This window comes from Vigna unguiculata, chromosome 10, assembly GCF_037176805.1.
Source record: "Vigna unguiculata cultivar grain cowpea cultivar isolate G323 ecotype 2 chromosome 10, ASM3717680v1, whole genome shotgun sequence".
Taxonomy (NCBI): domain Eukaryota; kingdom Viridiplantae; phylum Streptophyta; class Magnoliopsida; order Fabales; family Fabaceae; genus Vigna; species Vigna unguiculata.
Window position 1 is genome coordinate 38,310,986 of NC_140801.1, and position 23,431 is coordinate 38,334,416.

Consider the following 23,431-nt stretch of genomic DNA (forward strand, 5'->3'; position numbering starts at 1 on the left):
ATATATTTGAAGTGTGCCCCTTTTTCATATAATAAAAAAATGTTACATAATTTATATTCCTAAAATAAGGCTTACCTTTTTCTACCCATACCTTATGGGCTCTTTTATTCTTATTTTTAGAAGCTTGCTTGTTGTTACTTAAATCATTTTTCTTAAAATTAGGCTTTTTAACACTTTTATTTTCTAATGCATCTTCCAGTTGTTTTTCTAGAATATTTAAATCAAACATATAACTTTTACAAGATGCACATTTAATAATTTCAGTCTCTTTATTTTCTAAAATTGAAATTTTATTTTTCAAGACTTCTTCTTCCTCAAGAGACTTTTCAAACTTACTTTGTAACTCCTTAAACTCAAATTTTAATTTCTTGTGAGCAACATCTAATTTACTAGATTTAAAGAGCAATTGTTGAAATGCATTATACAAAGAATCATAATCATTGTCATTACTACAAGAGCTTACCTCACTATCAGAAGAGTCATGGTCAGCAATGAAACATAGATTTGCTTCCTCATCAGATTCACTAGAGCTGGATGAGCTTGAAGAAGAACTTGAATCATTATCCTCCCATTTCTTTTCCTTGAAAACCTTTTTGCCCTTCTTCTCTTTACCCTTTTTAGCATTTGAGCAGTCCGCTTTTACGTGACCTGTTTCACCACATCCATAGCAATTGAAATTTGAAACAAAGTTTTAGTTTTGGTTTTTATACCTTTTGTGATGACCTTTGCCATTGCTCTTCATAAACTTTGTGAACTTCTTTATCATTAGACTCATATTCTCATCATCAGAGTCATTATCTTCTTTGGGGCTTTTGCTTTTGATGATCTCAAATTTGAAAGCTATGTTCCTTTTCCTTCCTTGGTCCTCTTCTTCATTTAAACGCCCAAGTTCAAGTTCATTCTCTCTCAATTTACCAAAAAGAGTCGTCATGGACATTGTTGTAAGATTTTGAGATTCAGTGATCGTCGTAACCTTTGGCTGCCATGTCCTGTTCAAAGATTTTAGAATTTTTATATTTAACTCATCAATATCAAAAATTTTACCTAACCCAGAAAGATGATTGACGATGTGCGTAAAACGCTTTTGCACATCAATGATGGTTTCGCCTTGTTGCATTTGAAACATCTCATATTCTTGAATTAATGAGTTCTTCCTTGCACGCTTAACATCATTTGTTCCTTCATGGGTTACTCGTAAAATCTCCCACATTTCCTGGGCGATATATTATCCTAAAAAGTAACTTTGTAGGAAAGAATATTTTATGCTATTTATCTCATAGAAAAATAAAAATAATAATTATAAATGATTTTGGATACTTATTATGAGTTTAAAATGAATCTGTAATATATTATTTAACATAATTATCATGCATTTATAAATTTTAACACAATAATGATTTGATTTTATCATGTATACTTATGATAATTTTTATTAATTAAATTTCTTGTTTACCTAGACTAATAAGTTTCTACTTGACGTTTTGTTGGGAAAGATATGTAGCCAACTTTTTGCTTGATAACCAGGTTCCAAGGATGGATTGTTTGGGGCCTTTTGGCAAAGCTGCTGAAGGAGCGATTAATGTTGTATGGAAACATGGTGTTCGACATGTGACTTACATTATCAATTACAAGCAAAATGTCCTTGAACTAAATGATAGTGCTAAGGATCTTGGATTTGAAAAAGAGAGAATAAATCATCAACGTGATGAAGCTGAGAAAAATTTAAACAACATTGAAGGTAAGGTAACAGAATGGGTTCGAAAAGTGGGTGAAATTGAGACCGTAATCGATGAGTTTGAGAATGACGATGGCCACAAAAGGGCCCGATCGCCTAATTGTTATGTTTTTCCATACTTGTGGAATAGACACAAGTTAGGAAGAAAAGCAAAGAAGATGGAAGTGGATGTTAAAAAATTAATTGATGAGTCCCCTGAGTTTGATGAAGTTTCCTATAGGCAAAATATAACATCTAATGATGCCACACTATATAATTATGGCTTTGTTGAATTTGGTTCTACAAAATCTACAATGGAAAAAGTAATGAGACAACTTGAAGATTCGAGTGTTAGAATGATTGGATTGTATGGGCCAGGGGGTGTGGGTAAGAGCACTTTAGTCAAAGAAATTGCAAGGAAAGCTAAAGACGAGAAGTTGTTTGACGTGGTGGTTAAGGTTGAAATAACAGTCAATCCGAATGTACAGAAAATCCAAGAAGAAATTGCCTACGTGTTAGGATTAAGACTTGAAGGGGAAGGTGAAAATGTGAGAGCTGATTGTCTACGAAGGAGGTTAAAGATAAAAAAAGGGAGCACCCTTTTAATCTTGGATGACCTTTGGGACAAATTAGACCTAAGCAAGTTAGGGGTTCCACTTGATGATGATGATGACGATGATTTAAGTAATGATAAAGTGTTGGAAAAAGACGATAATAACAAGGATCCCAATCGTAAAGTGTTAAAAAAAGAAAAAATCCTTGGTGGTGTCAAGGGGTGCAAAATTTTACTAACTTCACGTGACAAAAAAGTATTGTGTGATGAAATGGATGTAAAGTCGGCTTTTTGTGTAAAAGAATTAGATGACAAGGATGCTTTGATGTTGTTCCAAAAGTTGGTTGGAATACAAAATGAAATATCTGATTCTAAACAAGAAATTGTGAAGAAGTATTGTGCAGGATTACCCATGGCAATAGTTACAGTTGCAAGGGCACTCAAAAGTAAGAGCGAGTCAGTATGGGAAGCTACACTAGAAAAACTTAAAAAGCAAGAATTGGTGGGAGTGCAGATATCTATGGATATTTCAGTGAAGATGAGTTATGACCATCTAGAAAATGAGGAAATCAAGTCAATTTTCTTACTTTGTGCTCAAATGGGTCATCAGCCACTAGTTATGGACTTAGTGAGGTATTGTTTTGGTTTGGGTTTACTTGAAGGTGTCTCTTCACTCTGGGAAGCTCGGGATAGAATTAAAACATCAATTCAAAAGCTAAAAGACTCAGGCTTGTTGTTGGATGGAAGTTCTAATAATCATTTCAATATGCATGACATGGTTCGAGATGCTGCTTTGTCCATAGCCAGCAAGGATAGAAATGTTTTTACTCTACGAAATGCCAAACTAGACGATTGGCCTGAATTTGAGAGTTGCACTTCAATTTCTATATGTAATTGTGATATCATTGATGGGCTTCCTGAAGTCATAAACTCTCCTCAACTTAAATTTTTCCAAATAGAAACTAAAGATACATCCTTAATAATACCTGAGAATTTCTTTGAAGGAATGAAAGATCTCAAAGTTCTAATATTGACAGGTTTTCGTCTATCAAGACTACCATCTTCAATTAAATGCCTATTAAAGCTTAGAATGCTTTGTTTGGAGCGATGCTATGTAGATGACAACTTATCTATTGGAGAGCTGAAAAAATTAAGAATTCTCAGCTTCTCTGGATCTCAACTTCAAAATTTTCCAATTGAGTTAGGGTGCTTGGATAAGTTACAACTGCTAGACATCAGTGATTGTTCCATAGAGACTAATATTCCACTTAATCTTCTATCAAGTTTGAAACATTTAGAAGAGCTGTATATAAGAAAGAGCTTGATCAAAATGTTGGCAGAAGGAGAGACAAGCCAATATCAAAATTTATTTTTTTCTGAGCTAAAGAATTTGCGTGAGTTAAAAGTGGTGGACTTAAGCATCCCATGTGTTACAGTTTTGCCCAATCACTTATTCTTTGACAAGTTAAAAGATTACAAAATTGTGATTGGAGACATGGAAATGTTTGAAGACTTTATCATGCCTGATAAGTATGAAACATTCAGAGTTTTGGCATTGCAATTGCATGATAACACTAACATTCACTCCCAAGAAGACATAAAATCGTTGTTTAAAACAGTACAAAGTCTGTTGTTGGGAAAAGTCGATGGTGTTCAAAATGTTGTTAGTGATTTGAATATAGATGGATTTCCAGATCTGAAGCACTTATCCATCATAAATAACAATCACATCAAATGTGTTAGTTCATCAAAATTCTTTAATAGTGCGGATGTTTTTCCAAATTTGGAATCTCTATGCCTCTACGGTCTGGGGAACTTAGAGATGATATCTTATGGTCCTATTACAGTTGCGTCATTCGCTAAATTGAAATCCATTAAGGTCAAGATGTGTTATCAATTGAAGAATCTCTACTCCTTATACAATTTTAAATTTTCTACTGGTGGGAAAATATCTGAGATTTCTGAATGTGATTCTTTCATGGATCAATTTCGTGCTAGCCTAGAAACAATTGAGGTTTGTGAATGTGGATCTTTTAAGGAGATTCTTCAAATACCAATCGATTATGGTAAGGTTGAGTTTCTTAAGTTGCACACTTTGACACTCCAATCGTTACCATCATTTACATCTTTTTGTACCGAAGTGAAGACGTCTTGCTCACCACATCCGGCAGAGCCTCAAACTACAAGTAATGGTAATAGAGAAATTACCAGTGAAGATGAAGATAGTGTCAAGACACCTACTGTTTTTGGTGAACTGGTATAATATTTCCTATAATTTTAAATACTTTTTTTAGGTTTTGTAAATATATTAATTATGTTGTGCATTTGCAGGTTGAAATTCCAAACTTAGAGAGCTTGAATTTATCTGCACTCAACATTCATAAGATATGGAGTGACCAACCCTCGTCAAGCTTTTGCTTTCAGAACTTGATAAAATTAGTTGTGAAAGAATGTGATAAATTGACATATCTATGTTCATTATCTGTGGCTCACAGTTTGAAGAAGCTAAAGAGCCTCGTCATAATTGAGTGTGCAATTATGGAGAAGATTATTGAGACGAAAGGAAACATTCTAGAAAAGGTGTGTATTAATGCAAACAAGTAATCTTAGTAGTTGACTCAACATTACTTTTATGGTTCTTGATCACAGTCTACCTTGTGTATTTTTGTTCAGCTTCTATATGTAACCAATAATTTATTTTTGTCAAAATGTAGGTTTGTGTTTTCCCAAAGTTAGAGGAAATTCACCTTACCAAAATGAATGCATTAACAGATGTGTGGCAAACCAACGTGAGTGTGGATTCTTTTTCTAGTCTCATTTCTGTGACCATTGAAGAATGCAATAAACTTGACAAGATTTTTCCAAGTCACATGGAAGGATGGTTTGAAAGTTTGGAGAACTTGAGAGTTTCTAGATGTGAGTCGGTGGAAGTGACTTTTGAAATCAATGATTCTCAAGAAATAGATGCATCTGGAGGGATAGACACAAATTTGCAAGTAATTCTTCTTAACGACCTACCAAAGTTGAAACAATTGTGGAGTATAGATCCAGATGGAATTCTTAACTTCAAAAAGTTGCGGACCATAGAAGTATATAGTTGTGGTGAACTTAGGAATTTGTTTCCAGCTTCTATTGCCAACGATGTTCCTAAGCTTGAACGCATGTCAGCATTGTACTGTGACAATATGGTAGAAATTATTGCAAGTGAAGATGCATCAGAAGATGACAAAGATCCATTATTGTTTCCTGAACTAACATATATCAGATTATATTGGCTACGAAACATCAAACATTTCTACAAGGGGAGACGTCCTATAAGGTGTCCAAAGTTGAAGGAGTTTAGCATAGACAACTATGTGAACATATTTATCAAAGAAATCAGTAAAACAAACGAAGAGGAAAATTTTGTTTTTTCAGCTCAAGAGGTATGTTATCCTTCATCTTTGATAAAAAGATATTTGGTAAATTATGATATGTTTGGCAGATAATAAAAAGATACACACAAATAAGTTAAAATAACGAAATACGTGAGAAGTGAAGTGAAAACAAACACAAAATTTACTTCATTCTTCATAGTATTTACTTTTATTTCTTTTATTATTTAGGTATTCTCCAACTTGGAGTGTATGGAAATTGACTTCTACCAAGCACAAAAATTGTTACCCAAGTTCCAAATGCACCGTCTAAAAGAACTTAGTTTGATTTCAGTAAAAAGTGTAAATCTTCTCCACCAATTTCCGTATGCAATGCCAAATCTACAAAAGCTAAAATTGTTTTCCTCTTATGGTGAAGATTTAGTGACAAGTGCAAACTCTGTGCCACAAAATGGATTGGGAATCGTACTAGAGCTGAAGGAACTGGTTTTGCAATATTTAGGGATAAAAGATCTAGGATTAGGACAACTTCCGGTGCTACGAAAGCTAGAGTTTTTAAGCTTAGAACATTGCGACGAATTGAAGAATTTAGGTCCTTCCTCTGTATCATTGACTTACTTGACACATTTGGAACTGAAGTCCTGTCAAGGATTAAGAAATTTAATGGCATCCTCCACAGCTAAAAGCATGGTTCAACTCAAGACCATGAAGGTAATCGATTGTGATGGCGTGGACCAAATAGTTAGTAATGAAGGAAGCGAAGAAGTCAATGTGATGAAAATTGTATTCCCCAAATTGATTTCTATAGGACTTGTGGGGCTAAAGAACATGACAAGTTTTTGTCGTTCCAAGGAGTTTGAATTTGAATTCCCATCACTCGAAATATTGATTGTAAGAGAATGTCCAAAGATGGAGAAATTCAGTGAAAGAAAATCAATAACACCAAAGTTAAAGAATGTGTTTGGTGTGGAAGGAGATGAAAAAACCAAATGGCAATGGGAAGGTGACTTGAACGCCACCATACAGAAGGTTTTCAATGATAAGGTACGTACTCATTTTTTCATTTATTTAATACAATTTCTCCTCATATTGTTATGTTTTCTTATTCTTTTGAGAGATAGAGATGCATGATTGAAAATTATAATATCACCTCCTTTTTGGCTGATTTTACAGGTCACTTACGCATACACTGAGCAACTAGCTCTGGGTCGTTTCAGTTATACTGAATTTATACAGCAAATATGGCATGACAGTCATTCGGTGCACCAAAGTAGCTTTCGCTCTTTGAAAAGGTTGTCGGCATACAAAGTGAATCTACTACGTGTTATTCCATCTCATTTACTTTCTTGCTTTGAGAATTTGGAGGAGTTAGATATACGGAGTTGCAGTGCAACACAGTTCATATTTAATATCAATGAGAACAGGGTGAGAAAACCTTCGGGAATATTCCGTTTGAAAAGTTTGTATTTATTTAATCTACCAAAACTGGAGCATGTATGGGACAAGGATCCGAAGGGAATTATTGGCCTTAAAGTGCTAAAGGAAGTTCGTGTTTCAAGATGTGAGTGTCTTAAAAGTTTATTTCCAGCATCGGTGGCCAAAGATCTTACCAGACTTGAGGTGCTTGAGGTAACAGAGTGTGAGGAATTGGCAGAAATATTTTGGAAGGATGAAAAGGGTGAAGAAGGAGAAGGAACAACACCACAGTTTGTGTTTGCTCGTCTCACCTCATTGACGCTAAAACAACTGCCAGGCTTCAAATACTCTATCCGCTGCTCCAAAGAAGAGGTAATTTCACAACTTTGCCTCCAACTAAAATTAGTTTATACATACATACATAATCAAATGTATAAGAGAGTTTGGGATTAGCTATTCATTAACGTGAGAAGCGTAAACATGGAAAAACGAAATGACGAAAACAAGAAAATATCAATGGCACCGACTTTGTAAACCATTTAATAGTGTGAAGTTTCTATTCATGACCTTTTCTTTTCTATAACGAAATTCATGAATCTATTTTCTTTTGCAGGAGATTATATCAAATTTGAGTGAAAGAGATATAGAAGAGTTATGTCTTGGCTCACGACCCATCCCAAACTCCTGCTTCGGTCTCTTAGAATCTCTGACGGTGGATGGTTGTCAGTTTTTATCAAATGTACTTCTACCATTCAATTTACTCATTTCCCTAACTAATTTGGAAACATTAGAAGTTCGAAACAGTGATTTTGTCAAAACCATTTTCGATGTTAAATGTACAACACAAAACAGAGATGTGACTTCTGTGGGACAAACCCTTCCTTTTTCCCTGAAGAAACTGACTTTATCCATGCTACCGAATCTGGAGAATGTTTGGAATGAAGATCCTCATAGAATTTTAAGTATGCACCATCTAAAACAAGTGTTGGTTGATAATTGTAAATGTCTTACAAGCCTGTTTCCGGCATCGGTAGCCAAAGATTTTGTGGAACTTGAACATCTAGAAGTGGAAGACTGTGAGGGATTGATGACTATTGTTGCAGAGGATAATACAGATCCAAGCGGAACAAAGCAAGAGCTCCCCTGTCCCCCTGTAAGGTCATTGCTACTGAGGGGTTTGCCCAAGTTCAAATATTTTTACTACAGCTCGCTGCAGTGCGATAATTTTGCCACTGAGAATGAAGTCTACGTAGAAAAGGTTTGTTCTACTCTCTTACGACTTCCTCATGAAAGGTTATTTTTTTCATTGTATACAAAATTGCTTGATCTCTATTTGCCATGACCTGTTTTTGCTTGTGCTTTTGCACGGTTATTACAGTGCTTATCACTGGGAGAAAAAGGTCTGGAGATGATTTTAAGTGGAGAATTTCAGAGAGATCTTTTATACAACTTAAAAGTTCTTGCTCTCTGGTTTGAGAGGGATGTATTTCCACATGAAATTCTAGAACTGGTGCCCAATATAGAGAAGCTTGTGCTGTGTGGTGGTTCCTTCAGGGAGATGTTTTGTTGTGAAAGTCCTAATAATGTGGATTATAATGGACTTCTATTACAACTGAAAGTATTACACTTGGAGTCCCTCGGAAATCTCATTTCCATTGCAGCATGCAAACTCACTTTTTCCAATTTGACATATTTAAACGTAAAAGGTTGTAATAACCTACGATATTTGTTTAAATCGTCAGCGGCCAAAAATTTAGGTCAACTCAAAAGAATGGAAATAAAATGGTGTGAATCAATTGAAGAGATAGTGTCTAAAGAGATGGGGGACTTGTCAAATGAGGATGAGATAATATTTCCACAGCTCAATTGTTTGAATTTTGAAGATTTAGAAAATCTGAGAATATTCTACAAAGGAAACTTAAGTTTCCCATCCTTAGAAGAATTTTCAGTAACAGATTGCCACCAGCTGATAACTTTAAGTACAGGTACGCTAGAAGTACACAAGTTGTCTCATGTTACAATTGATTCCAAAGAGATTATTATTCCATTAAAAAGTGATCTCAACACTATTATGCGGAAGACATTTCTCGCTGAGGTATGTGTTTAATATTTTGTTGTTGCACATTGTTGTGATTCTTCTTGTAATATGTTATACTTTTATTTATTCTTTTGCATTTGCAGATTTCAGAGCTTGAGCAACTTGATCTAGAAAGCAGTCCAAAACTACAAAAGATATGGCATGACTTGGTGTATATCCCCGACTTGTGTTTCAGTGAGTTGACCACATTAATTGTGTACAATTGCCAGTTTTTATCTGATGCAGTGCTACCCTTCCATCTACTTCCTTCACTACCCAAATTGGAAACATTGCGAGTTCAAAACTGTTATTACGTTAAAGCCATATTTGATGTAAAATGTGCACAAGAAAGAGTGAATTTTCCTCTTAAGAAAATGATTTTATGGGAACTGCAAAATCTGAAGAATGTTTGGAACGAAGATCCTCATGAAATTCTAACCATGCATCAATTACAAAATGTATATATTAAGAAATGTAAAGGCCTTACAAGTGTGTTTCCGGCCTCAGTAGCCAAAGGTATTGTGAAACTTAAAATGCTAACTGTGAAACGCTGTAAGGAATTGATGACAATTGTTGCAGATATGAAAGGAACAAATGTGGAGGTTACGTTTCCCTGTCCTTGTGTTAGATCATTGAAATTACGACGTTTGCCCAGGTTCAAGTATTTCTACTACTGCTCACTCAAATCTGACGTTTATATGCATCTAGAATCACACACTGAGGATCGAGTCTCAACTGAAAAGGTATTATTGTTTTAGCACTTTCTCCTTGTTTCATAATCTGGATCGGTGTCTGCAAATTGAATATATAATTAATTAGATTTCACAACTTCTATTACTACAGTGTTTCTTCTTCATTTTTTTTTTGGGTTTGTGGCAAATTGTTTTGTTTTTGAAATTGACCTATTTGCACCTCTTTTGGTTGAAATAGTTACTGATTATGATTTGAAATTAAAAGGAGTTGTGTCTTTAATTGTCCTAACCAGCTTTTGCTTTTGTTTTGTTGGTTACTTCAGTGCCTGTCACTGGGGGAAAAGGGAATGGAGATGATTTTATACGGAGAGTTTCAGAAAAGCCTCCTTTACAACTTAAAAGTCCTTACCCTCTATTTTCGGTCTGATGTATTTCGATACGAAATTATAGAACAGGTTCCCAATATAAACAAGCTTGTGGTGCGTGATGGTTCCTTCAAGAAGATGTTCTGCTCTCAAAATCCTAATTATAATGTGGAATATAGTGGAGTTCTATCACAACTGAAAGAATTACGATTGGATTCCCTTAAAGAGTTGGTTTCCATTGGGTTAGATAACTCTTGGACTCATCCCTTGGTCAGAACTCTAGAAACCTTTGAAGTCATTAAATGTTCAAGTTTAGAAACCTTGGTAGCTTGCAAAGTAGCTTTCTCCAATCTTACATATTTGAACGTGGAAAGTTGCAATAGCTTATCATATTTGTTCACATCCTTAACAGCCAAAAGTTTGGTTCAACTGAAAAGAATGGTGATAAAACAGTGTGAATCAATTGAAGAGATAGTACTGTTTATGGAGGCGGATGAAGCAGACGAGGATAAGATAATATTTCCGAATCTTAATTGTTTGAATATTGAATATTTAACAAATCTGAGAAGGTTCTATAGAGGGAGCTTAAGTTTCCCGTCCTTACAGGAACTGTCAGTAACAGAATGTGACAAGATGATAACCCTATGCACAGGAACGCTAGAAGCAGATAAGTTATCACAGGTTACAGTTGATATCTCAGAGACTATTCCATTGCAAACTGATCTCCACCTTACCATGCGAAAGAAATTTCTGAGAAAGGTATGTGTTTAATACTTTTTAATTCAACATTTGTTCAGTTATAAGTGGCGAAATACAATTGTGATAGAGATGTGATTTGAAAAGAAAAACTATCAAATTGCATTTCTGAATAACTAGTTTTAAGTAAAGTTGGTGGTTTCTAGCAAAACTGTTAAAAAAAAGATCTCAATTTTGTTAATCCTTATAAGAGATTAATTTCATATTTTTTTTATTTATTCGTTTACATGTGGTGATTTCGAAAGAATGGATGGCAACAGAAGCTTGAGTTCAGAGATAGGACAGACCTACCAGAAATATGGCGTGTCTCACTGCAGATCCCATACTTCTGCTTCAGTTACTTGGAAACCTTGATTGTGAAAGGGTGCCAATTTTTATCATCTGTAATCCCCTTCACTCTGCTTCCTTTATTACCTCAATTGAAAAAGTTGGAAGTTGGAAACTGTGATTCTGTCAAAACCATATTTGATGTTAAATTTACAACACAAGCCGCAATTACTTTTCCTCTCAACACATTAGCTTTATGGAAGCTGCCAAATCTGGAAACTGTTTGGAATGAAGATCCTGCTGAAATTGTTACACAGGCTAATCCAGCTCATCCAAAACAAACAAATCTTAAGCTTACGTTCCCCAGTGTGACCTCACTCACACTATGGGATTTGCCGAAGTTGAAGCGTAATAGTATATATTGCATTCATCATGCAACACCAACATTTGAGGTTTGGACATTTTTTCCAAGTCAATTACATAGGCTTCTTTTACATTAAAGTTCACATAATTTCAATTTTATAGAGAGCTGAATCTACGACTATCCTAACTTTCTTTTACTTCGTTATTGTTTTCTATGTGTAGCTAATTACACCCAACTTACAGCATCTATCAGTGGGTGAAGATGAATTGAAGATGATTGTGGATGGAGAATTTCAGGAAAATCACTTTAACAAGTTAAAAATTCTTACTCTGTGCTTTCTTACTGAGTCCGGTGTATTTCTTGAATTTCTACAATTGGTACCAAATGTAGAGAACCTTATAGTGTACGGTGGATCCTTGAAGGAGATTTTCTGCTCTCAAAGTTCTAATAATGTTGATTACAGTGGACTTCCCTTACAGTTGAAAGGATTACTCTTTGAATCACTTGGAGAATTGATTTCCATTGGGTTCGAGAACTCTTGGACTGAACCCTTTGTAAGAAATCTAGAAACCTTTGAAGTCATTAGCTGTTCAAGTTTAAAAAACTTGGTTGCAAGCAAAGTGTTTCTCTCCAATCTGACATATTTAAAAATTGAAAGTTGTGATAACTTGTCATATTTATTCACATCCTCAACAGCTAAAAGTTTGCGTGAACTCAAAGAGATGGTGATAAAAAGGTGTAAATCAATTGAAGAGATAGTATCTAAGGAGGGAGAAGAATGGTGTGAGGATAAAGAAATAATATTTGAGAAGTTGCAGGTTTTGTATCTTAAAAGCTTAGATGAACTGAGGTGCTTTTACCCTGGCAATTTTACTTTAAGTTTTCCATCCTTGGAGAGAGTCCACGTCATCAACTGCAGCTCCATGAAAACTTTCAGTGCATTCAACGAAATAGATCATTCCACACAGTGGTATAATGCAGAATATGCGATACCCCTCGAGGAAACTGATCTTAATTCTGCTGTGCATAGAACTCATGAAGAAGAGGTGATACCACCAGAGGAAGGTGATCTTAATACTGGTGTGCAGAGAACTCTTGAAGAAGAGGTACGCATACTTTTACGTCTTAATCATTGTTCGATAGAGAATGATAGAATTAGAAGTATATGGGCCTGCTAATTTGTAACCTTCTTGATTTCTTTTTATAGAGTGGTATGTAGAATTGAATTTATCATTTTCGTAAAAAGTACTAAGCATCTTTTCTCCTTTGAAAAGTATAATTCAATTCATTCACAAAAGTATTGATGTGCATCATCCTTGAAATTAACTTGTATTATTCTTTTGTTTTAACTAGGGTCTTGATCATTGGAGTTTCTCAAGTCCAAGTTCATATAGTGATGGATATAAAGATGGTACATCAAATGTTAACTAATGCAGTGACAAATTGTTAATTTATTTATGGTCACTTATATTATCTTATGCGCTTTATACCACTTGCAGGTGATTCAGTTTATGACAGCATACCATGATTATCAGTCTGATTACTGTAAGCAATTTTATATTAGTGTCATTTTATGTTTTGTTGATATTTATTTAAGTGGATGATTCTTTGTGATGTTTTAGTTATGAGACTTCTGCATAGAATCTAATGGGAGAAACCAAACAAAACAACAACAAATATTTAAGTATTTAGAGAAATGACTCTCCTAAATTTGCAAAAATATATGAGGAGTAACAACAATAGAAAATAGCAAAACTCTAATACTTTTAAGGTACAAAATCATCTCATAACACATCTTTCTCTCACAACGATGTGGAAGTGACCATTAATTTAGCAATCTCACAACGAACTTCAAACTTTTGTCTTTCCTCATTAAAATCAACAACCTTTTTATGTCTAAAATCTTTCACAAGTAGTATGACATTTACCTTAGAAATGTAGAATTAACTTCTGCCTTCACCCTCAAAATCCTCCTGCTCCATATAATGCCCTCTTTTTGTTTAGGCAATTGTACCATGCAAAGATTTCATCTCATCTTGCATTGCATTCCACCATTATGATTGTTTTCTTCATTTTCTAACACTTCTTCAAAACACTCATATTCTCCATCAATAATCAATGTTACATACTCGTCAAAAGGATACTTGCAATTTGGTTTTATTAGTTTGGTAGGGACTATGGTAATTTAGGTGTATCTCCAAGATCATCATCATGTAACATTATGTTAGTCTTGAGCTTCATCAATCAGAACCTCTTCCAACCTATTGATCATCAACATTGCTAATCATTTTGAGCATCAGTCTCAACATTATGCAAATTGTGAACATGCAACTATACCATCAATAAGATTACTATCTTTCTCGATGTAGTCTTCTCCACCTTGTTAATGTATTCAATGATTTGGTCTTCCATAAACTACACATCACGAGTTTTTACTAGCTTTTTCTCAATAGGATCATACAACATGTAGCCAAAAAATCAATCTAACCATAACCAATAAAGATATATACAATGTTGTCTTTGCATCTAATATGGATTTTTCATCCTTTGGAACATAAACAAATGTCATGGAACCAAAGACACAAAAATAAGGGTTAAGTATGTTTTTAGTTCCTGAACTTTGACCCAAAATTGGAATTCGTTCTTGGTCGAAACTTTGATAAATTTTGGTCTCTAAACTTTAAAAATGAATGAATATAGTCCTTTTAACCTAATTTTGTTAACTTTTTTTTAGGTTTCGAATACATTTCTCAATAAATATTGAGTTGAGAATGTGTGAAATGGCGTAAACAACTCCAATATTTACTGAGAAATGCGTTCGAAACCTAAAAAAAAGTTAACAAAATTGGGTTAAAAGGATTATATTCATTTATTTTTAAAGTTTAGGGACCGAAATTTTTCAAAGTTTCGACCAGGGATGAATTCCAATTTTGGGCCAAAGTTCAGGGACTAAAAACATACTCAATCCCAAAAATAATCATAGCTAACATTCATTTAGTGGCGGATCTTAACCAAAAGTTTTGGAGGGGCCAAAATTATATAATTCTTTGATCATTAGATTGTTGGATCATTAGTATAATGTTTCAAAAAATGGTTTAACTGAACAATTTGATCATTAGTATAATGTTGTGAAGAAGTATAATCTATCTTGTTGCCATCTTCCCAAATAGCTTCACTTTTATCACTTTTAAATAATCAATCTATTCTTTTATTCTTCATCAATATACCTATTTTTTTAAGAGTTAAATATCTTTTTGGTCATTCAACTTTAAGTGAAAATTTGAATTAGTCCCTCTTGGAAACCTTGAACCAATTTAGTCCCTCAACTCTCTAAATGCATGGATTTAGTATTTTAATCAAATTTTATTAAGTTTATTTGACGTTTGAAACACATTTCATTATAGTATTTTAGTTTGTTTATACATTTGATACATTTTTGCTTCAATGTTAGTTGAGAAACGCATTTCAAACGTCAAAAAAACTTATAAAATTTGGTTTAAAGAACTAAATCCATGCATTTCGAAATATGAGGGACTAAATTGGTTCTAGGTTTCCAAAAGGCACTAATTTCAATTTTCACTAAAAGTTAAAGGACCAAAAACATATTTAACTTTTTTTAAAAAAATAATATTAAAAATAGTTTATAATAATCTAACAAAAAATTGAGAGTCGTAATTATTAAAGGAAAAATATATTATAGTTAATTCATAGTTAAAGAAAAAACACATAAATCATCAAAGGCTCATAAAAAATGAATATACCAAAGACTCATTAGATATAAAAAAAAAACAATTTTAACTATTAAATTAATATTTCATTATCAAGTAAGATAAAAGAGAGTTACTTATTTTTCTTCAAAAAAGAAATAGGAGAGATGAAAGAAAAATAATGATTTTATATCTAATTCTCTTTTTTTCTACAAAAACAAAAAGAAAATATATGAGAGTGACAGATGAGTACAATTTGTATAAAACTAACAAGACAATACGAAAGGAAATAAAAATATCTTAATAAATATTTTTTAATCTTTTGGTTATTGCTTTCGTTAAAAAATATTAAGTTGGTTCTCTAGTTTTTTTTAGTCTCATTTTGGTTTTGAATTTTGAAAAAACTGATGCAATTTGGTCATTTTCATTAAATTTCTTAAAAAGAATCAATGTTTTTCCTTAAAATTGAAGCTGGAAATAAAGATGACTTGTTTTGGTTGTGTGAAACGGATCAATGCATTTTCATTAAAATTGAAGTTGTAAATAAAGATGACTTATTTTGTTGGTATAATTAACGTAATCCTACTGTCAATTTTGGCGAAAATCCTTGATCCTCTTCAATAAATTTAAAGAAAATGACCAAATTGTATCAATTTTTCAAAATGGCATGGTGGCATTTTTGCAATTTTTTCCAAGTTTTATTCATCGATTTACCATATACCCGAAGCAGAAAACGCCTTTCTTCTTCAGTTATAAGAAAATCGGTGCCAAAAAGTTTGTCAGTATTTCCAAAATGCCACTATAGTGATATTTGGCCTGGGTGAAATTGAACCGGTGCCAAAAAGGGTTTTCTGCCTTGGTTAGAAATTGAACGGAGGCCAAAAAGTTGGCCAGTATTTCAAAAATGCCACTAGGGTGATATTTGACCTCGGGTGAAATTGAACTGATGCCAAAAAGCTTTTATGCCTTGGGTAAAAATTGAACCGAGGCCATATCCTTTAGTTAGGGTTCAAATCGTGAACCCATTTCACTCTTCTTCTTCTTCCGCACAACTCCAACCTCCATTCTCTCTTTTCTCTCTCTCTCTCTCTCTCTCGGAAACCAGCATCCACCACAGTGCCACCATTCTACTCCGACGAACGTAGCCACTACTTCGACGAACCTCTACAGCGCCTTCTTCCCCACTTCCAGCCACCGTCGTGCCACCATTTCTCGCAAGGGGTAAGTTTAAAATGTTTTCCCATTTTTTTTTGTTTTGAAAACGCGTTCCACTTTTGTATTTCTTCCATCACTGATTGCCAACTCTTCCACTTTTGGGCTGAACCTTGATCTGACCAGCGCACGTCACTTTGGGGGAGGTTGGTTCTATGATTGTCGAGCCCATTGACTTGGTTTTGGACCATAATAAAGGACTGGCTTGACCTTCAGCGCCACCTCTATGGTGGTGGTTGTTATGGTGGCATTATGGTAACGAAAAGAGGCAGTATATGGCCTTGGTTCTCTACAGAATTGAGGCAAAAAGAGACAGTATATGGCCTCGGTTCTCTGTAAAATCGAGGCAGAAATAGGGTTTTGCTGCCTCGGGTAACACCTGAAGCTAAAAGCTTATCCTTTTTTGCCTCAGCCTTATATGTCTCAATTCTGGAACTGGGGCAAAATAGTAAAAATAACTGCTGTCAAATACCCTTTCTGCATTGGTGTAATACCATGCACGAATGCAAGTGATGCCTCTCCCAAAAAATTATTATGTAACTTTGCTTCAAAAAGCACAACCTAACTCTATCAACAAAGTCATGTTCATTGTCTTTGCTAAACCATTCAACAAAGAAGTTTTGGGATGAGTTTTCTTATGTTTGATACCCTACTACATGCAATAAACATCAAAGGGTCCTCGGTACTCACCACTGTTACCATTTTGAATACATTTTAACTTCTAGCTTGATTATCTCTCGATCAAAGCATGATTTTCTTTGAACTTTTCAAGTACTTGATCCTTTCTCTGAAATACACAAACTTATAGCTTATTGGAATAATCATCAATAAAAGTAACAAAGTAAAGTGCACCACTAAACCACTTTACCTTTAATGGAGCAAAAAGTCAAAATGCAACAATTCAAACAACTTTTCCTTAAGGGAGGATCCTTCTTCAATGATATTTGATTTATTTACCAACCATGTACAAGAACCTTTCTCCAATCCCAAAACACATATTTTTAGCTAAGCAATTAATCTTTTTTTTTTCATTGATATAACCGAGCCTTTGGTGTCAGAAAGATGCCTTCATACACATAGCATTTACATTGTCTTTTAACAACCAAAAATTTAGTCCAATTTAACTTACAATTTTTCTCCCTTCTAGCCACAACCAAGTTACCTTTAGTGAACTTCCATTTACTAGAATGAAAGTGATTTTACTAGAATGAAAGTGATTGTCATTAGGGGTGAGCAAGAATATTCAAACCACCTGAAACCGTTAAACCCAAAAAAGAAAATAAGGACTCAATTAGCTATGTTTGAATTAGGTTCAAGTGGATAAAACAATGCAGATATAAACGGTCGGGTTCAGATACCAAATTAAATTTTTGTGGATACCCAACCCGATCCGGAACTACTAAAACATTTTCTTAAACCCAAATTTGTTGATCTCCTCAACCGCACCTGCCAATAACCTTTAAAAGCTAAAGCAACGATCTGTCAAAACCTTCTCTGGTTTTACAGGAACAATAGACAATACAAACGTCTCATATCTTTCGTGTGCTCCTTTCTTGTATCTCAACTTGCAAGTAGGTCCCCTAACTCTAAGAAATGATTTTGCTTTGGAGGAGGGGTGCCAAAGAAGACAGTGGAATTGCCTACCAAGCTTGTAGCGTCTTAGGCGAGTGTGTGGTAGGTAGTTATGAATCGATATGCTGTGATCTACCTTGATCAGCTTCGATCTACCTTAATCTGCTCCAAATCGCATTTAACTACTTTGATCTACCTTTATCTGTTCTGATTTGCTCCAATTTATGTCGTAGGTGGTAGTGTAGTGGCATTTACACTATTTGTGCAATGACATAGTAATAAAGAGAACCAAGGATAGTGGAAAAACTATGGTTGGAAATCATCTTCCTCTCTATTCGTCACATTTTTTACATTTCATTCGGGGTAAACCATCATCCATCTGCATTTAACCAGATCTGAACTAACCCAAACCCACTTAATCTAAAAACTAAAAAAGTTGGATACGGATTTTAATTATTAAATTTGGGTTTGGTTGGATTGGTCATATTGGACCCGAATCTAGCCTAATCCAATTGTTGCTCAGCCCTAATTGTCATAACCACTATCATAACGAAAATATAGAGGTAAAGTTAAAGCGAACATATGAAGCTTGTTTATCTCCTTAAAGTAATAATTGCACTTCAATCTTCATTTGCAATCAAACATTACAAACACCAATAACCTTTGAAACAACATCATTATTCGTCTTCGAAACTCCAAAATCACCAAAAGTGAAAGATGTATAGAAATCATTCCTTAGTGTAACATGCAGTGTAGCACCGTTATCAATTATCTATATCCTCACATCAGATACAAGATTAATAGACTCATAGTCACAAAAAAGATCAAGATTGCTACATGTAGTAGTAGTAATAGTATCATCATCATCATCATCATTGTGATCATTCTCTCTTTACTTGATCTTTTCATCTTTGTTATCCATTTTCCACTTAAAATAGTATCTTTAAATGTGCCCATGTTTATTATAATAATTACAATCCACATTTTTGTATCTTATGTTGGACTTGATCTTATTTTTCTCCTTCACCAAACATAGAATTCGACTTCATAGTTTTTGCTAACACATCCATATATGATGGAAGATTGTGTGTGTAATGGAAGAGTTATGCAAGAGTGGGGGAAAGGGCCTGAGGGGAAGAGGCCAGTGTCCACGATGCCTAATATTAATGGCAAAGTTTTTGTTAAAGAGGTGGGTGGTTTAGAGGGAAGAAGGTTGTGCGAGAGCGAGGGAGAAGGTTCGAGGTGACCCCGACCCCAATTTGACTACATTGGACTGAGTCGACCTAGACAAAATTTGACCGTATTTGGCCAAGACGGTCGTGACCACAATTTGGTCGTATTCAACCTAGTTGGTTCGGTCAAAATTTGGTTGAATTCAATCGAGTTGGCCCCGATCGAGATTTGGCCGAGTTGGCCCTGACCCAAATTTGGCTGAGTAGGCCCTGACCCAAATTTGGCCGTATTAAGTTGAGATGACCTAGGACGAAATTTGGCCGTATTCGAACGAGTCGGTCACGATCAAAATTAGGTAGTATTCAACCGAGTCGGCCACAATCGAAATTCGGCCGAATTCCATCGAGTTCGCTTTGGTTAAAATTTAGTAGTGTTGGCCTCGACCAAAAATTTTGCTGAGTTGGTCCTATCCCGAATTTGGTCGTATTCGACAAAGTCGATCGCGACCGAAATTTGGTCGTATTCAAGTGATTCGGTCTCAACCTAAATTTGGCCAAATTCAGTCGAATTGGCCATGAGCAAAATTTGGTTGAGTCGGCCCTAACCCATATTTATTCGTATTTGATCGAGTAAGCTCCGAACAAAATTTGACTGTATTCAACTGAGTCGGTCTGAATAAAAATTTGCCATATTCAGCTGGACCGACGAATTTAGTGGAATCAACCCTGATCGAAATTTGACTGATCAAGCCCTGGCCCAAATGTGGCCATATTTGGCCAAGTCAGCTCTGGCAAAAATTTGGTTGTATTATGCAGAATCGACCTTAGCCGAAATTCGACCAAATCTAGTAAAGTTGATCCTGACTGAAATTTTGTCGAGTCATACCTAACCAAAATTCGGCTAAATTCGACCAAGTTGTGCTCGACCAAAATTCGGTCAACCCTAACCGAAATTCAATCGAGTTCGTCCCATGCTGAAATTTGGCCTCGTTGGCCTCGACAAAAAATCTGCTGAATTCTATGGTGTCGACCCTGTGGACCCAAGTTTTAGAAAATTCAATTTAAATTTATTTTATAAAAAATGAATTTTGGATTTTGAACTTGATCCAAATATTTTGATCTGGATTTAAACTCGATCCAAATATTTTGATCTAGATTTTAAAAAAAATTCAATCTACTTTTTCTAAAAGAATGGATTTGGATCGAAAATCTAATCCAATTATTTGGATTCAAAATGAATGTGGATTGGATCATTAAAAATTCAATCCATGATCACCCTTACCCGTACTACATAGGTTCTACACTAAAGTTTTTGCCAGAGGGAGGAAGAAGATGGTGTGGAGAAGAAGGGTGTTAAGACTCCGACAAGTGTACCAGGTCGCGCAAGTAGTAATCGGTGAGACTGGGATATCGTTTCCCAAGAGGCTCGTGTATACTAAATAATCATGCAATTAATAACTAATTTAAACTAAAGAATAAATCCATATTTTAAGTTTCATGTAAGAAATTAAATTTTTGCATAAATGATTCAAATTGAACTTTGGAAGTTAAATGCACTTATTGAATGGAAAAGATTAAAAATGATATGAATTGATATTGTCGGGGTTAGAATTCACCAACTATGCTCTCATGAAACTAAAATTTTACATCTTCTACATTAATATGCTAATGTTAACCCATAATTCTACTCAAACCCTAATTCCTTAATGGATTGAGCCTAAATTTCCTTATTAAGAGTCAATCCCTTGAACTTTTAATAAGAAAATTTGCTTTATGCACTAGAGTTTAAGACAACCAATGAGTCAAGCTCCATTCCTAGATACAAGCTCCATTGAGTTTTCTTGTTCCAAATAAAGGTTTTAAAAGATATTTCCACACCCAATGAACCAAATATCATGCAATGGATGACCAAATAAATGCAAGCATTAAGTGAAGAAACAAGAAGACTAGCATTCAATGAAAGAGGCATTTATATATTCAAAACATTGCAATTACAAGAGAGTGTAGTGACTACATCTAACCCCAACAAAAATGGGTTTAGCTCTCCAATGTCATGGAGAACTTAAGCTTACAAATGGAAGAAAGGGAAGAGAAAGGAGATACAAAGAGAAAGAAGGAGTCGTTCCCACAAGCCCTAATACACCTTCAAGCTCTCCAAAATGTGTTCTTTGTGCCTCCACACTACAAAAGATGCATTCCCCTCGAGAATCCAGAAGAAATAGGTTTAATTTTTTCACATCAACACAAGTGTCGCTTAGCGCTGTCCCCGCATTGCTCAGCGTAAAAAAATGCGAACTAATCAGCGCTCAGCACCCAAAAGTGCGAACCAAATGGTGTTAAGTGTTGGCGTTAAGCATCTAAAAATGCGAATCAACTTACACTCAACGCTGATTCTGGCGCTCAGCGCTGAAAAATACCAGAAGAATGGTGCTCAGCCTTGGCGCTCAGCCTTGAAATGCTATGTTCATATCTTCAATTTTGGTTTTTTTCTTCTTTCTTCTCTGGTTGACAGCTTCTTTGGCTTGAGACAAAAGTTTCCTATCATTAAATTGGAAACAAAAATGGAGATTAGTGGTATAATTAGATCTATGTAACCCATATTGTATTTATTCACAAAAGTAAAGTAAAAGTGAGGATTAAGTGGGTTAAAAGATCAAGAGGAGTTGAATTTGTTAGCAAAAGATAGCTAAGATCATGGTAAAAATCAACATTATCAAGACGGAGGAGGAAGAAGATGATGAGAATAAGATAAGGAAAAATGGTCTTTTTACTTTGCCTGTAGAGTTGTAGGGAAAAACTATGAAGGTGTGGGAAAAAGGACCATTAGGTTAAGTGAGGCAAAATGAACTTAACTAATTTGAACCTTTTACAAAAATAGTTTGGAGTTCAATCCAATATAGTCATATTAGCCATTATGCTACTTTTACTCCTATAATTAAATTTATAATTTGTTTTTCTTAACTACCGTTATAAAAGTAAAATAGTTGTTTTTATAATTTTTCTAGGTTGAATATGAGTTGCGGATTCCAATATTTGCAGTAATAAAGAGGAGATTGAAGGCATGAAGATATGAAGATGAATATGCCTCTGTTTTCCTACGCATGTCTGTATGTTCAACAAATAAAAAGTGTGTTGTTCCACTTAATTGATGATGATGAAATACATTCTTCTATTACATATACTATTTGGAGATCGTAAGTGTTATACGGCCATGACCGTCTAAAACGATGAATTGATGAAGTGTGTCACTAAATATTGACATTGACGGTTTAAATATGTATGTATGTTGTATTTTATATTTTCTCAGTTCATATACATAATTTTATCTAAATTTTAGGTTTTAATACCTTATTTTAATTTATATTTCCTAGGTTTATTTGTATATAATTTTATCTATATTTTAGGTTTTGACATTATACTTTATTTTAATTGATGTAAAACAATTTTACTATAACAAAATGTCAAATTAACTTCTAAATATTACTGTTAGTTAATTTGCAACGTTATTAGAATATACTAAAACTAACTATAATGTGACATAAAAGCTTAATTTGCAAAAAGAAATGTTAAAAAGTTAAAAAAAAAAAAACCTTGTTCGTATAATGTTAAACACTAGTATCTAGGTGGTCATTAACTATTATTAATTGTTTTTAGTAATTGAATATTTATGTTAGTATGGAATTAGTGTCCACTACTATACTCTTGGACAATAATAGAACCAATATCTATCTAGTCAATTCTAATTGCCCTTTATTTTAAAATAGTGGGATTCTAGTCCAAATTTCATCTTGAGGTAAGAAAATCCATCTTTTTCAAGACTTCCACCTGGAAGTGGTAAGAAATGGAGAATGCATGTGGTTAATGTGGGGTTCATATTTCCTGTGCTTTTATTTAGTTGTGGTTAAAAACATGTAATTAAAATGTATTCCTACAATTCTCAACAAATTTAAATTTTATCTTCCCAAATTTAACTTTATTTTTAATTAAAAATATGAATATCCATTTAATTTTCATATCATTTTCATTATTTAATTTAAAATTATACCATATTTTTTAGCAAATGGTAATCACTTACTTTTATCTATTAAAAAAAATTAATCTATCATACACATCATATCATATACTAACTTTCACAAAATCTCATCTCAAATCTACTTAAATCACATAATCTATCCCTTAATACAAATAAC

At 34.2% G+C, this 23,431-nt stretch overlaps 1 protein-coding gene across 2 annotated transcripts; it reads left to right on the forward strand.

The window, feature by feature from the left end:
* Positions 1 to 1,458: 1,458 nt before the first annotated feature.
* LOC114167022 (uncharacterized) lies at positions 1,459 to 22,552 on the forward strand. Of its 2 annotated transcripts, none has more exons than XM_028051926.2 (14): positions 1,459 to 4,524; positions 4,599 to 4,847; positions 4,982 to 5,692; positions 5,873 to 6,685; positions 6,815 to 7,429; positions 7,671 to 8,315; positions 8,436 to 9,152; positions 9,239 to 9,877; positions 10,150 to 10,950; positions 11,193 to 11,666; positions 11,800 to 12,684; positions 12,932 to 12,989; positions 13,078 to 13,123; positions 22,247 to 22,552. In XM_028051926.2, exons 1-13 carry the CDS (start codon positions 1,534 to 1,536, stop codon positions 13,104 to 13,106), a joined length of 9,627 nt encoding a protein of 3,208 aa, XP_027907727.2. In that variant the 5' UTR covers positions 1,459 to 1,533; the 3' UTR covers positions 13,107 to 13,123; positions 22,247 to 22,552. The 2 variants fall into 2 exon arrangements, with proteins under 2 accessions (XP_027907727.2, XP_027907729.2); XM_028051928.2 differs by having other exon boundaries at positions 22,281 to 22,552.
* Positions 22,553 to 23,431: the final 879 nt, after the last annotated feature.